Source organism: Pogona vitticeps, chromosome 2 (assembly GCF_051106095.1).
Source record: "Pogona vitticeps strain Pit_001003342236 chromosome 2, PviZW2.1, whole genome shotgun sequence".
Taxonomy (NCBI): Eukaryota; Metazoa; Chordata; class Lepidosauria; order Squamata; family Agamidae; genus Pogona; species Pogona vitticeps.
The window spans coordinates 48643460-48659184 of NC_135784.1; the positions used below are offsets into that span (position 1 = coordinate 48643460).

At 37.2% G+C, this 15725-nt stretch overlaps 1 protein-coding gene across 3 annotated transcripts in view; it reads right to left on the reverse strand.

The window, feature by feature from the left end:
* The window catches only part of CNTN3 (contactin 3), a 297168-nt gene that overhangs the window by 161333 nt on the left and 120110 nt on the right, over positions 1-15725 (reverse strand). For all 3 annotated transcript variants that reach the window (XM_072989444.2, XM_020811500.3, XM_078385204.1), the window contains exon 3: positions 11512-11607. In XM_072989444.2, the coding sequence (XP_072845545.2) occupies positions 11512-11584 (73 nt within the window). In that variant the 5' untranslated portion in view covers positions 11585-11607. The remainder of the gene's footprint in view (positions 1-11511; positions 11608-15725) is intronic.

A 15725-nucleotide genomic window follows, 5' to 3' on the forward strand; every position in this document is an offset into this window, starting at 1 on the left:
TACAAAATTAAGGTAGTGTATAAAACCATAACTGGTACTGTACATCCAGAGTGTTTGTGGTATAGATACAGTGGAGATACAATATTGTTACAGCTACATTGTGAACAAGATGTTAGTACATAAAAGAGATTCTCAAGTTTATTGATACAGTTGATAGTAATAACTATGTTAAAATACAGTATCATTATCTTCCTCTATCAGTAGACTTCCTAATAAATATGTGAATGGGATGGAGATGTGTAAAGAAACAGATGCACTTTCCATGGGAGTGTCAGGACCTTTGAAGAAGAAATAGGAAATGTTATATTTATGAAAAATCACCATGGCTGATGTCATCATTCATCTTACATGGCGTAATTTATAGCAACAGTAGTATTTCAATTAGTATAAGTGAATAGGCTTACATAATTTCTACTGTGTGCACAATTCACTAACCCCTTTTCAAGAGGAAATTCCTTCACTACATATAAAGTTTTTCATAGAAAGGACCATAGCTTAACAATATGTACCGAGAAGGGCCATAATTTTATCTGATATAAGGCAAGTTCCTATGCATTTAATATAGGCACAAGGGGTTCAGTATAGCACTATAAATCTGTTTACATGCAGAGAAAGCAAAACAAGAGCAATGTGTAATATTTTACACCAACAGGAACAGGATGTTCTGACTCTCAAGAAAAGAGACCAGCAGTTTTTTTTAAAGCTACTGTTGAAAATGTTATGCAGGACACCAAGGAATTTTTCATCCACAGCATATGTCAAAAACAGAGACATAACTCTCCTCATTGTAGTGCAAATTATTTACTTGGCAGGTTGTGGGATGCATTTTACCTTTTTTTGCCTTTATTTTTTACCTTTATTTGCCAGTTGGCATGCAGTGCAGATGGAGCTAAAGAAACCAGTTCAATGTACAATGTTGAAACTCCAGCCACAAGTGGCAAAAACTTAATAATGCCTTCATTACCCAGTCATGCTCTCATGAAAGAAATTCTTTGCAGCACAATAAAACATTCAACAAAGATATAACAACTTCACTAAACAAAAAGCCAGTATTTGCAATGACTTTCATTATGCACTCTGCTACTCATAACTCATATCCATGGTTTCTTCTTCATAGTTTCTATGGGCTTTTTTAGCTAACAGAAAATTAGGCCCATGTAAATCAACAGAGGATTTATAAGTCCTCAATAATTCAGCAGGCTTATTCTAGCGCCCATTTACTACACTAAGCCACAGGATTTGGCCACTGTCTCTATTCCCTTTGAGAAACAAAGCATGCATGCACACAGCAAGTGCAGAACATCTAGAGGATTGTTAAAAACACACACACAAGAAAACCAAAGTTCCTAATCATTAGAAGGTCATACAACTAAGCAGCAGTCAGTTATTTTACACAATTTGTGCCTGAAGAGCCACATGGGCAAATGAGGCAGCACCGAGCTCCCAGTTTTGTCTGCCCACAAACAGTCCCTCCCGCCTTTATATTAGCATATATTCAAATACTTGCTTATGTGCAGGTAAGCAGTGAACACACACACACACACACACACACACACATTAGAATGCTCACTTCTGCCTCAATCCTACCTGTCACCCCTTGGCTGCACCAATGAATGGCTGCTGTGCCTTCTGCCCAACCAGCCAGCGTCAGCCATCACTGTCTGTGTCCCTGTCTTTCTTAATTAATTCCAATGTTATCTGCATGCTCGAAGAGCCACTTCATTGCTGTTACTGTTGAACAATTGGAAGTCAGATATTTTTGTAACTATACTGCCAAATAGACCTAGTTCCTCACTTATCCTGTTCTAAAACACTGGTGATTGAGATTTTTCTTCCAAGGAAGAAAAAAATGTGTTCAGATGGTCCCTTGAAGAATTTGGCTGAACAAATAGCTTTATGTTGTGGGTGTTCATGACATTCCATCTGTGTAAATGATGAAAGAATTCTCACCTTTCATGATGTGTTATTCTTTTTGGTTGCAACACTTAATCCTGCTTTTTGAATTCTTTTCCAGTTGGCACTGCACATACCAGATTCCTGAGACAGTTCAGTGCTTCTAACTCAAGGCACCTACACACACATGATGTGAGTAAATGACTGACAATCACCTATCTGTAGGTACATGTGGCAAAATATTATGCTACACTCTATTGCTTATGGATAACTACAAAGATATTTCAAAAGACAGAGTAGTTATTGTCTTTTTGACACCAAAAAGGCTATATGAACAATTCTGAACCTATTAATAGGTTAATAAAGATGCCTAGGCCACAAAAACAAAACATTTAAACTTATGAGCAAGTTGAACTTGAACTTTAAAATGTAGCATTCAGCTACTTCTGGCTTTGTTTTGACAGTCAAATATGTAATGTACAAGGTATGATATGGACTGACACATTGGCATATATGGATAGGTGCTTTAACTCTTTGTCATCCCACTATGGTCTAATGTATGTATGTATGTATGTATGTATGTATGTATGTATGTATGTATGGATGGATGGATGGATGGATGGATGGATGGATGGATGGATGGATGGATGGATGGATGGATGGATGGCAACATCATTCATTCATTCATTCATTCATTCATTCATTCATTCATTCATTCATTCATTCATTCATTCATTCACTCATGGCCATTTGCCCACTCCATCAGATCCTCCCAGGCAATGTTTACATGCAAGCCTGGATGTCATCAAAGAGAGGTTGGGCCTTCTTTGTGGTAGCATCAACTCTTTGGAACCAGCTCCCCTTTATTTATTTAATTTGCATACCACCCCATTAGTGCACTGCAATAATGGGGGTGGGGGTTAATAAAAATAAAAATAAATAAATAAATGAAATAAATTTATTGCATTAATACCCTATTCTTTACCTAAATTCTTCAGATGGAATAAAGGATGTGGGGAGAAGAGAGGAAAGCATATGTTCAATATTTAATATTGTTTCCTTTTTTAAAAATTTTTATTTTATACAAAAAATACACAAAAAAACACATACATAACAACAAAAATACAAAAAAAATATAAGTAATAGTGCTTATTATAAACTAAATTCTAACATGCACCCCATACCCACGGGACTCAATTTAGTATAATAATTTTTTTTTACAGATTACCTCTCCAAAATTGTATTGAGTATTCTTTAGAGGCTTTCCCCCTTCCTTTTACTAACACAAATTCCACAAATTTACCCCAAATATCGTAGAAATTGTTACAACTTATTTCACCTCTTTTTATTTTAAGTTCCATAGTCAATTTATCATTTAATGCAATGTCCCATACTTCACAATACCAGTCTTCAATTTTAATATCATTCTTGTCTTTCCAAAATCTAGCTATTAATATTCTAGCACCTGTCATAAAATTAGTGATTAATTCTTTCAAGTGATGGTCCAAATCTGTATTATCAAAAATTGACAATAAAGCAATTTTGGCATTAAAATCAATATCTTTACCAAATATATCACACATTTCCTTAAAAATCAATTCCCAAAATTTCTTAACCACTTTACATTCCCACCACATATGAAAATACGTACCAGTATTTAATATTGTTTCCGACATGTTTTAAGATAGATTTCATTGCTTAATAAAAGTTCAAGCCTTAAAATAGTTGCAGGGTTGAGTACTGCAAGGGTGGAATCCCAATGTAAACTGAGACTATGGGAAGGGGGTGATTTTAAGCTCTTCTTCTCCCTCTTCCAGGTACTTTGGGGTCCAGATCTCTAATAGGACTGCTGCAGTTGATTTCAACATAGGTAATACAACACTGATGCAGTTGCCTGCCAGTTGCCTTCCTTTCTGAGCCTGCCTGGGTGTTAAGATCATCAGAGGAGTCCTTTCTTTTCACAGGTGCATTTGGTGGGTATATAAGAGAGGGCCTTCTCTGTTGCTGCACCCAGACTCTAGAACGTCCTCCCACAGGAGGCCAGGTTGGCCCCATATTTGCTATCCTTCCACAAGCAGATAAAGATCTTTCTTTTCAAACAGGCTTTCCCTTAATAATTGGCTGTCTCTGAGGGATTTAAATGTTGTGCCTTGTTGATTTGAATCTGCTTTTTGGTTTTGACTTTGTTTACTATTCTGAGTGTGGTGTTTGTTTCATTCTTTTAAATATTTGTAGATTTATTGTTTTTAGCTTTTCAATATTATCTTTTAATGATATAAGCTGCTTTGGTCCCTTTTTAAGGAGAAAGGCATGGTTTAAAAATATTTTTAATTAAATAAATACCGAAGGTGGCTCTGACTTGCTTAAACTGGCTCATACCCACTGAATTAACTGTGATGTAAAAGCATGAATAAAAGACAACATGACTGGAAATGTCAGCTATACACGCCCTAAAGTTCTAAGATTATAATATTAAGTTTTAACACAGGAAACTTATTTAAAAGGCAAAAATTGAATTTTAATCTTAATATATGTTTTATTGTGTTATTTTAAATATATGATATTTATATAGTATTTTTAAATCAGTTATTTTAGCTGTTGTAAGCCACCTTGGGTCCCCTCATGGGAAGAAAGGTGGCATATAAATAATTTAAATAAAAATACTTGAAAATAATTTTGACAGGTCGGGGTGACAAGGTAATCAAACCCCCTCTGAATGTATGGAACAATAGAAGTTCAGCTGCAGTATATACAGATGTGCATAACTTTTCACTGCATTTCCTGGGAAGAAAGGTGTCAAAGGCCTCACATTGGTAGCAGATGGGATAAAAGTAAAAACAGGTAGTGACAGAAATAAGAATAAGGGCACCTCATTCTTATTTCTCTTCATTCCTTCACTATCCTGTCATTTTCTGTTCTATTTTGTCCCTTCAGCTTTCTCTCATACATACATACATACATACATACATACATACATACATACATACATACATACATACATACATACATACATACATACATACATACATACATACATACATACATACATACATACATACATACATAATCTATTTGCTTAATCATATATGAAGACATAAATGTCCTCCCTCCCCTCTTTACCTATTTTTCTTTCTTTGGGTGCGATCAGACAGCTGCAGAGGCACATACCTGATTGCACCAGAAAGGATCACTTTAACAGGAGTGGTTTCCCATAAAGTGAAGTTTCCATTTGCTGGGGAAATGCTTCAGCCTGGCCCCAAAATAGTAGAAGACCAAAAATATGTATGTGTTTGGTCTTTCCCCCAATTTCCCATTAAATTATAATCAGTAAGAAAAACTAATATTTTATGCTGTAAATGAAGACTTTTGATTCATTTGCAGATCTTTACTATGTCTTAATTTTAAGGCTCAGATTACTTTATGTACAACCAGAGGACAGTAATTCATTACAAAGTTGTCGATAAAACAACCAGTGACAACTAGACTAAATGAAAACTGAAGGTCATGTCCCTTTAATTATTCCTTATCAACACAGGTCTGATGCATTACACTGGAGAAAGATAAAACACAAACTCCATCCTTGCAAAAATCAATGAATTGGTGACAGATATGGGGAAAGGTCACAATAAAGTTTAGGCCTAAACAATAATGACACTGAGAACATCAGCTATACCTACATGGATTTACAGTCTGTAGTTTTAGCCTCCTGTGGATACTTACAATGACTGAAGAAATTTATCAACCTTAAAAAATCCTCTTTGAAATAAATGAATTTGCATTTCTTTTTATTCTGAAGAAACAATCATTTTTTAAATCAATACCCACTGACCTTTCACTGTAATAACATCAGTCTAAATACCCAATTGTAAAATGGAGCTCCAGTCACTCCTTAGAACTTTCCCATCTTTTCATTCACATATCAGCTGCCTGTACATGACTGTACAATCTCCAGTGTTTCTCTTCCCTGTGAAGTCCCCATCTCCAGGCCTTTCTTAAGAATTCCCTGTGGCGTTCGCACCTCGTGGCCCCTGCCTGACTCCCCAAACACAGAGCACACGAAGGCAAACCAATACTCCTTTTCACACACTACCACCAGTTGATCACTAAATCAACATACTTTACTTATGGAAGGATGAAGAGGAAGGTCCAAACTTCACTGTCTTTTAAATAAAAAAAGTTTATTGATTGCAGGTGTTTTATAATTAATCATAAGTAACTTCTACAGGTTTATTTATCATTAATCTCAGCCTTCTATTCGTTATAACAGTTTTTATTCACTCTTCTCACTAATCACACCTCAGATCTTCCAAATACCACACTCTCTCTCCCTCTCCATTCTCATCTTCCTCTTGACTCTGACTCACTCACTCTCTGACTCCGCCTCTTTTACATATCTCTCGGCTCCGCCTCTCAGCAACATTAGCCTGCAGCATGAATATTCATGACTACTTAACATAATAAGGATGAACGCTACATACCTGCCCCCTTAAACATGTTTGTTTGGGAGGGGAAACGTGTTTTTCCTCCCAAACAAACAGGCACAATTGCATGAAACTTTATTTACCACAATACCACATTTAATATAACAACCACAATACTTTTTCCACCAAACATTTCACTACAGTTCAATAATATACTTTACCTTATCATTTACAATTACCACATTTAACATTTTCAACCACACAGAAATATCACAATCAGGAAACTTTTATATAAATAATTAACCTGTAAATCATAGTCCATTCCAGTTTATTTTAAAAGTCCTTGCACCTAGGAGGGATTTTATGGAGGTTCATGAAGCAGAACTGGGAAGAGCTGGAAAAGCACTGTTGCACAAGCAGACATATGCATAATAAAAATGCATTGTAATGTGTCAGCTAGTTGTCTACTTCTATGAGTAATGCAAGAATTCATAGTGTATCCTAAACAAGGAAAGGCATTTTGTTCATGGAACTGTGATGGCTTGTGATCTGAGAAGGGGGAAGCCTCACCCCTAACTTTTGAGCTGAGGTCCTCCCTTCTGCCCACACATGGAGCTGGAAATGTGGCTGCAGCTGCATGGGTATATGATCTTTTGCACTGCATGCTACAAAATGACAATTTATAACATGAACTTAACATTGATGTGTCCAATTGCCCATATCTCGATGTCTTGTATCAATAAGAACTCACTTCAGATGCGTCCATATATATTTTCTGCTCCAAAAATGCTGAAGCAGTGGACATATGTTTTATATTGGTCTTACGTTAAATAATTTAAAATGTTTGGTTTTGAGTTTCGCTACTTAGTGGAATGGAAGAAATCATATGCCACCCACTCTGGGTGAAAGTTAATATAGTACAAGAATGTTAACATGCTTGAAAGGAAGCATTTAATATTCATGGCTGTAGAAACATTATTTCTTTGGAAATTTAATCTAAGCCAATTTTATTGTATTAAGTGCTCTTAAGTGCCAAAAAAGAGAGGAAAAGTCTGTGATCCTTTTATAGGACTAGGTTCAATTGTTAGAGTAGATCCATTGAATCAATAAGACTTTGGTAAGTCAGTTATTGTTTCAAAGGATGTATTCTACTCAGGACTGTAACTGGACTTAGGTCACCAAATCTCCCAGATTGACTAATGCAATACTCTCTACTTGGGACTTCCCTGAGGTTGACTTGGAGAATCCAGCAGGGCCAGAATGTGGCAGCCAGACTGGTGGCTGGTGTGAGCACGTTTGATCACATTTCCCCAGTTCTAAATAAAATCTAAGACTGAGGCTGAACCCAGGTAAGACGGAGGTCTTTCAGGTGGGTGGCCCAGACATTAGTGGTTTGGGAAACTCCCTCTCTTTTGGAGGGGGTGACTCTTACCACTAAGAGTGAGGTTCACATTTTGGGTGTACATCTGGACCCGATGATCACTATGGAAACCCAGGTGGTGTCAGTGGTCCGTTCTGCACACTTCCATCTTCGGTGGATTGCCCAGCTGCGTCCCTATCTTGATGTGGGGGCTCTCAGCACCTTGGTCCATGCGCTCGTAGTCTCGAGATTAGACTACTGTAATGCACTCTACGTGGGGCTGCCTTTGAGACTGACATGGAAACTCCAGATGGTGCAGAATACGGCAGCCAGACTTCTTACAGGGGTGAAAAGATACCACCATATTTCCCCCACTTTGACCGCCTTGCATTGGCTGCCCATTCATTTCCGCGTTGATTTCAAAGTCTTGACAATGACATATAAAGCCCTAAATGGTTTAGGACATTGATATCTGGTAGAGTTCTTCCTCCCACCCAGTTCTGCTAGAGTCACTCGTTCTAGCCAGGCCAGGTGGCTCAGGGGCCTAACGCCGAGGGAGGTCCAGAAGGAAAGAACAAGGAACTGGGCCTTTTCTGCAGTGGCCCCTTGCCTCTGGAACAACTTGGTCAAGGAGGTCCACCTGGCTCCTTCTCTGGGTGTTTTCAGGAGTAAAGTTAAGACCTGCCTATTTGGGCAGGCTTTCCCTCCTCCTTAAAGTTTGACATTTTTGCCATCTTGGATTCATAGTATACATTTATTGTTTTCACTGTTTTTTAAAAATTGTAATGTCACCTGGAGTAGACCTTTGGCCTAGAAGGGCAGGGTAAAAGTCTAACAAACAAACAAACAAACAAACAAGTCTGAGCCCATATTAGTTTTACAATTCCATTATGTTTCTATGAATTATATTGATAAATGAAACTGTGTGTTCTTTACCTGTTTATAATATAATATGCATGTAAATCCCTCACTTGTCTCAACATCATGGATACAATGAGGAACTTTAACCTTCTTTTCTGGGAGAGAGCGATACATTATCTGATGATAGCAATGAGAATTCTCACAGCTGTGAGAATGGTTTCTCTGCAATTTTTATAAAAGTGTACAATTCTCCAGTTGTGAACAGTACAATAGCTACTGTTCTGGTATATGAACTTTGTAAAACCTATATGTATTGGTTACATTATCTGGTGTTTTTTTTCCTGAAGAATTGATTTATTTTATTTATTTAAAATATTTTTATCCTGACTTTCTTTTTAAAAAGGACCCAAGGTAGCTTACATCCTTAAAAGACAGTATTTAAAGCAAAAAAAGAGTAAGTATGCAAATGATGAAAAGCATCAAACAAATGCCACATTAAAAATATTGAACAGAAGCAACACCCAAAACACATTCAAGGCAGAAAGGTACAATACTTGACTTATAGCTCCAGTTCAGGTTCCCAGACACTGTGGGAAAGCGTTTCTGAAGAGAAAGGTCTTCACAGCTGCCATCACTTTATGACTTCTTTTCCACTCCCACTGCCACAGAAGAGGCCTTCCAATAAACCCTAGCCCATGTTTGGTCAGATTCACTACACGTTTTCTACCACTCAAGTTTCTGTCCTTGAGTTTCATTGTCACCAGCTTCCTGGTAAACCAGGTTGCCAGTCTAGCTCTAATTTGTAGAGGTAGGCGCTTAGAAGCAATGGCTTTTAAAATTTCACCATTCCAGAGATCAACCAGGGCTGCAAGAACAATCTCACAGATCTTCTGTGCTTTTTAAGGAAATGACATCAATTTTGCACAAAGTTTTTCACAGAAGAGTTCCTTGTCTTGCTCTCATTCTGGAACAAAAAATCTCCAAAGATCTGGAACTATTTAGCAAATTATCTCGTTGTGCTAAGATAGACTGAATTGAGTAAGATAGAGAATTTAGCAGGTATCCATCCAATTTCTTGTTTGCAATATCATACTACCTATGTGTCTGTACATGGCTTAGCCTCACTATTAGCTTTCATTCTATCTGAGACAGACTATGTCAAAAAAATACCTGAACTGTTCAAAAATCTAAGACAGGAAGCATGAGTATGCAACATATAATACACTTACTTGTAAGCAGGGCCTCCTCATGTTGCTGTATCTTAATTGTAATCAGACTTCTACTGGATTTTACGGTGAACCAAAAGTCATATCTATGTGGGTTATACCACCACATCAGAACTGAGTTATATTGACCCTAATAGGGCTTTCAAGGTGACTGAGGCATCTAAGGAATCATGTCTAGCATGTCTAGCAAAATTCTGGTCTGTAAAGAGGGGTTTAAATATTCCCCACCTTTTTTAAAAAATTATTTGTTTATTTCAATTTGTATACCACTCCCTTTAATGGGTGGGTTACAACACATATAATAGAACACAAAAATAAAAATATAAACATTAAAACCAGCAACAATAACCCTAAAAAACCACCCAACAACAACAGATGACACCAACTAATCCCCAGAAGAAAAGAGGGGAGGGAAGAAGAGGAAGGGGAAAAAGAGGAGGGGAGAAGGTGGTCAGTTGGGGATAGTGTGGAAAGCCTTCCTGAAAAGCTATGTCAAAAAGCTGATTCCATAAAGTTGGAGCAATCACAATGAATATTCTACCTCTTGCAGAGGATTTACGAGCTTCCCTTAGGTGGCCACCCAGAGGACTCTTGGATGACCTTGTGGATCAGGCAAATAACATTAAGGAGAGACGCTCCCACAAGTAACATGAGCCCAAACCATGGAGGGCTTTGTGTATTAGTGTCAGAACCTTGACATATTAGTTTGAACAAAAATAGGAATTGTATCAGTCTAACAATTGTATCAGTCTAGCATCACAAGGAGACAAAAGTTACTATCTAGCAACATTCAAATTGAAACAAAAGAAAACAGAACAACAAAAGGAAGGAAACTGTTTTTCCTCTTTGCATTTTCCTCCACTGTTGGTTCTGCGGTGACTATAAGCATTGCAGGTTTGAAAAAATTAAAGAAGGCAGCAATCTAGGATTTTGAAATCAATAAATATTTCTAGCTGAAATCTGCCTTGGGTTTCTTAAAGGCATACACCAGCTTTATGCAGTTACATTTCTCATTTTGATGCTGGTGCTAGGTTTAAATTAGGAACTTCAACAATTGTAGATATTACAGTAGTGGGCTATATTGCATGTCTATAATCAGTGGGAGGCTGTAGCAAATCCTTTAAGAATCCAGTTCAATGACTGTATTGTTTCCCTCCAACTTTCACATCTTACTTAAAAGAAAGCCAAAGCGAACATGAGATTCTTTTTAGCATGTGTGATACTTCCCCCTGCCAAAAATATTTGGTGCAGACACTTTGCCTTATCACAAGTTGTGGTGCACTCCAATCCAAAGGTCATAGTTCCTTCTGCTAAAGATAAGAATTACGTCTAGTTTTGCCCTGAAATGTAGGCTTTCATAGCAACATAGGTCTTTATGATCATCATTGATAGACTATACGTGTAGTAGGAATTACATTTAATCTATGCAAACTGCAATTATGCCCTTCTTGTCATCTTTTGTTATATTATGTGCTGTCAAGTTGGAACTGACTTAGAGATGCCCAAATAAGACTTTCAAGGTAAGTGAGAGATTTAGGGAGGGGTTTTACCAGTTCTATATACCCCATGAGCTTCCATGGCTGAGCAGGGAATCAAACCCAGGTTCTCTGAGTACTAGCCCATCTCCCTGTGCACTACACCTACACCACACTGGATAGATATTCTTTCATCATTTTTACTGGCTGAAAATATATATTAATATTAATGTTTTTGAACCATAGATTAATGTTGTTTTTTCAAAAATTCTTACCTCCAGAATGAGTTGGTGGTCCACACAGCAAAACAACCCCTTGGCCTTCTCGCACAGACACAGTACTTCTCATTTTTGTCTTTAAATTTTCAAGATCTATAGAGGGGTTTCCCCCAAAAGGAAAAGATGTACAATTATTAATAAGAACCATTATCTTATTTTAAAAGGAAGGATATGTTGTTCTTTTAATACCAGTAACATACCACAGTTTTAAATCCCATTCATTTAAATGATTATTCACAAACAAACTCCTTATTAAAAATCTCTACAGAACTCAATCACGACAGGTGATGCTGCCAAAGTCCAAAAACTCTTGCTTTAGAAAACAGAAGAATATTTATGACTCAAGCTCTGTGTATGTGCTAGCCCTCAACACAGTACTGAATCCTAAATATTTCCCTTTCTCCCACTTCTCATATATTTACCTATAAATATACATATTTACATTTACATATAACTGCTGCTTCTGTGGTGTGCTAAGGCAGGGAGGAAGTCTTTGTTTCTCCTTCTCCTTACACAAAAAGCGCAATCCTATTATTTTCGCTTTCCCCAAATTCTATTTCTGTAGATTTTGGTCAATTTCAGTCAGTGAGTTTGAGAGCCAGAGTATCTGAAAGATTCTCTTAAGTAATACCATTAAAAACTTCAGCAGAGACTCTGTTGCAGGTCAGAAAATATCTTGTTTGATTGTTTTTAACTACATAGATAGGAAATTTAGAGTGTTGTAATCCAAAAAAGTATTTCTTCTAAACTCTGGACTCTGTAGTGTCCCACAATGCTAGGAGTTAGGGGTCATAGATATTGCTTATTCCCACTATATAAGTTCCTCAGAGTGGTAATCTATATCCCTGTTACAAAGGGGGAAATCGGTGATAATTGGACATAATGGCCTCAGTGTAATGGGAGGCATCCCTTATGAATCTGCTCTACCAGAAAAATCAGGAGTAGTGCCATTTCTTTTCTGCACTGCAATTCAAAACCATATTTTGTGCAACTCAAAAATCTGTTCTGGAAAGCTGGTTTTTGGGTGGCTTCAGTGTTGAAACATGAAAGGAAGTCCTGTCATGCCGGGTACTAAAGCACCAGCAACACTAGAGTTCATATTCAGTTACAACTAAAGTAGTAACTTTACTAAAACAGTAACTGAGTATGAAATAGACAAGTTCAATCTTAGTTCTTGGCATGTTATTTTAGGGCACCTTCCTTGTCACAAACATAATTGTACTTACGGTACGCTCAAAATATACGTAATTCAATCAAATTTTTACAGTGAACCTAATCTAGAATAAAATTTTGCCTCTAAAATGAAGCATTGGTCTTTTGTAGATGATGGGAAGGTTCATTTAACAGTGTCCCCACCTATCCAGCTTTAAGGAGTATGTATATTAATTAAATTCCTGAACAAGACACAAAGCACTGTAAATTATCTAACTAGCCAAGCAGAGCAATCTCAGAAAAAGAATACTGATAGAGAGAGAAATAGTTATATTTTCTGCTGACTGACAGAATACACTTTTTTACATAGTATTTCAACATTTGTCTAAAATATTCTTGCTGAAATTAGTGAGTCGACCAAATTTGGAATGGCTGTGGGTCATGGGCAGCTCATGGACTGCTGCAAATTGCCCTCCCATAAACCACAATTTTCCCTCTTTGTGGGTTAAGAAATTTGCCAGCATATTTCAGATTTACAAACTTCTTTATGAACAAAATCTCATATCCTTTCAGACTTCTGGCTGGCACCAGCCTTTCTGTTCCTTGCCTATCTCACACAAATTTGTCTGACACATTAGCTGTGCTAATGGGGCCATTTGGTACCAAGTATCATTATATTCAAGAATGTGCCATAGCATTATTATAGCCACAACTTCCAATAAAGCTATGGGATCCTGAACACTTCTATGGCAACATTCTTGGGTATTACAGAGGCCCTGATTTTGGCCATCTTCATTACAAGTCCTTATTGCATAGCCAGATGAGCTTTGGAGAACATGGAGAAATATAGCTGTGAGGCGCTCTGATTATGCTCAGGGAAGTGCTAAGAAGGCACATGAAGTCTGCATATTCTAGTGACAATCTCTGGAACCCAACAGGCTGGGCTGTGATCAAAAGTACTGCAATTTTCTGTTCAACATTTTAAAACAGTAATTAGTTATTGTTGAATACATTGCAAACTAGAAATACATTATTAATGCACATGCTCGGAAGGAAGGAAGGAAGGAAGGAAGGAAGGAAGGAAGGAAGGAAGATCATGAAGGATTGTAGACTGATAGGAGATGGTGCGTCAGAATTACGAGTATGGATACCAATTAACCAACTGTGCCTAAATTAATTAATTTGTTATTTATTTATTTATTTCCTTAATTCATATCCAGTCAATTAGTAGCACACTATTCTGAGTGGTTTACAACATGATAAAATATAACCCCACAATAACATGATTATATATAAGACCAAAAGACTATAAAACATAATACAAGAAGCTTACTATCAGATAAGACAGAACACAGACATAAAATCAAAAATGGAATCAGGCGGGGGGTGGGGTTGTAGAAAGCTTCTCTAAACAACAGTATTTTTAGAATCCGGAAAGGACCAGGTACAGCTCTACCTGGAGTTGGTGCCACTGCAAAGAAGACACATTTTATCATACATTTCTTGACCTCCCTCAGACGACCATTGCCTATGATGGTCTGGTGGGGAAAAGTTGCTCCGACAGATAGTGTAGTCTCAAACTATGGAGGGCTTTACAGGTAGGTATAAAGACCTTGAACCTGATTCAGGATGTAACAGGTAACCAATTAAGATAAAAATAAAATTTCTCTGGCACATCTTTTTTGTCTTTGCTTTAAAAAAAATCTTTTGGTACTGTTTGCATGCCGTAAGACCCAGGAGATTCTACATATATCACACATTCTCCAGCGTTGATTAGATTGTTTCTCCTTTCATATGCACTATCTTGTTTTCTCCAAATGAATTATAAACCAGAGCAGAAGAAGTCCTCTCATCCATAACTAGAAGTCAATTCAGATAGCTGCAAAGAGAACACTTAACAAGTATATTTTTGTTTACAGTTTTATAAAGTGCAGCTGCCTAGGTACAGATGTTCACTGATACACTCAAAGGGCACTTTAAAACAAACTGCCATAAATAGAAAGCATAATGAAAATGCTAAGCTGACCAAAAATAGTTATTGTCGGAGTGTAATTTCCTTTCTAACATTAAAAAAACAGTGACAGATGTTCAGCCCAAACCACTTAACAACAGTAATTTAGTATTTATTCATTCACTATTTTAAAGGATAAACTATTGAATGCAATAATATAACATTACCACTCTACTTCATTCAAGTTATTTTTTCCAAAGCTTTTAGAATATATATATATATATCAACCATCTTGTCCTCTGACGTCCCCTCCTCCTCTTGCCCTCACACTTTCCCAACATCAGGGTCTTTTCCAGGGAGTCTTCTCTTCTCATGAGATGGCCAAAGTATTGGAGCCTCAGCTTCAGGATCTGTCCTTCCAGTGAGTGCTACCTCTTATATTACATTGCCTTTGGTGTGAGTTTGTAGAATGATAAAGGAAAGACCTTCCTCTTGTTTTGACAACACAAGACAATGCCTCAAGTAGTTTCATGGCAAAGCAGTTTCATTGCTTATTCTTGCCGTAAGCCCAAACCAGATAACCTCTCGTACTGTTCTCAGTGAGGCGGTTACTCTCCCTTCATATTAGGTGAACAGTGACATATTTCCATTCATGGATGTGATGCTTGTTTCTACCCCCACCCCCAAATACAAAGAGGAAGTCACTTTAACTATAGACATAAAGGTTCACAAAGAACTCTATAGGAAATCCAGCAAATAAGAACTGCCCAAATAATATGCTGCGTAATAAACACATCTGTGACAGTGAACTATTTCCCCAAAGTTATAAATTATATTTAGGATTAAAAAATCAGGATGGTTCTCTAGAGCTGCTTTGTGGCTGAAAGTTTCCAAGAAGGTGGTGGCACTTGCCCTATGAGCACTTGTGGTAGGTATCTTCAGCATATGTGCCAACTCTCTATATGGAAGATAAAGTCTGGAATTATCCCAAACCCTGTAAGCTTTTTGCTTGCAATGCAGTAGTTCTCTGGCCCAGAATTAGAAGCTTCTCTGTCTAAAGTGGAAATCAAATGTACTTGTTATATAGCGAATGATGAGAAATATAATG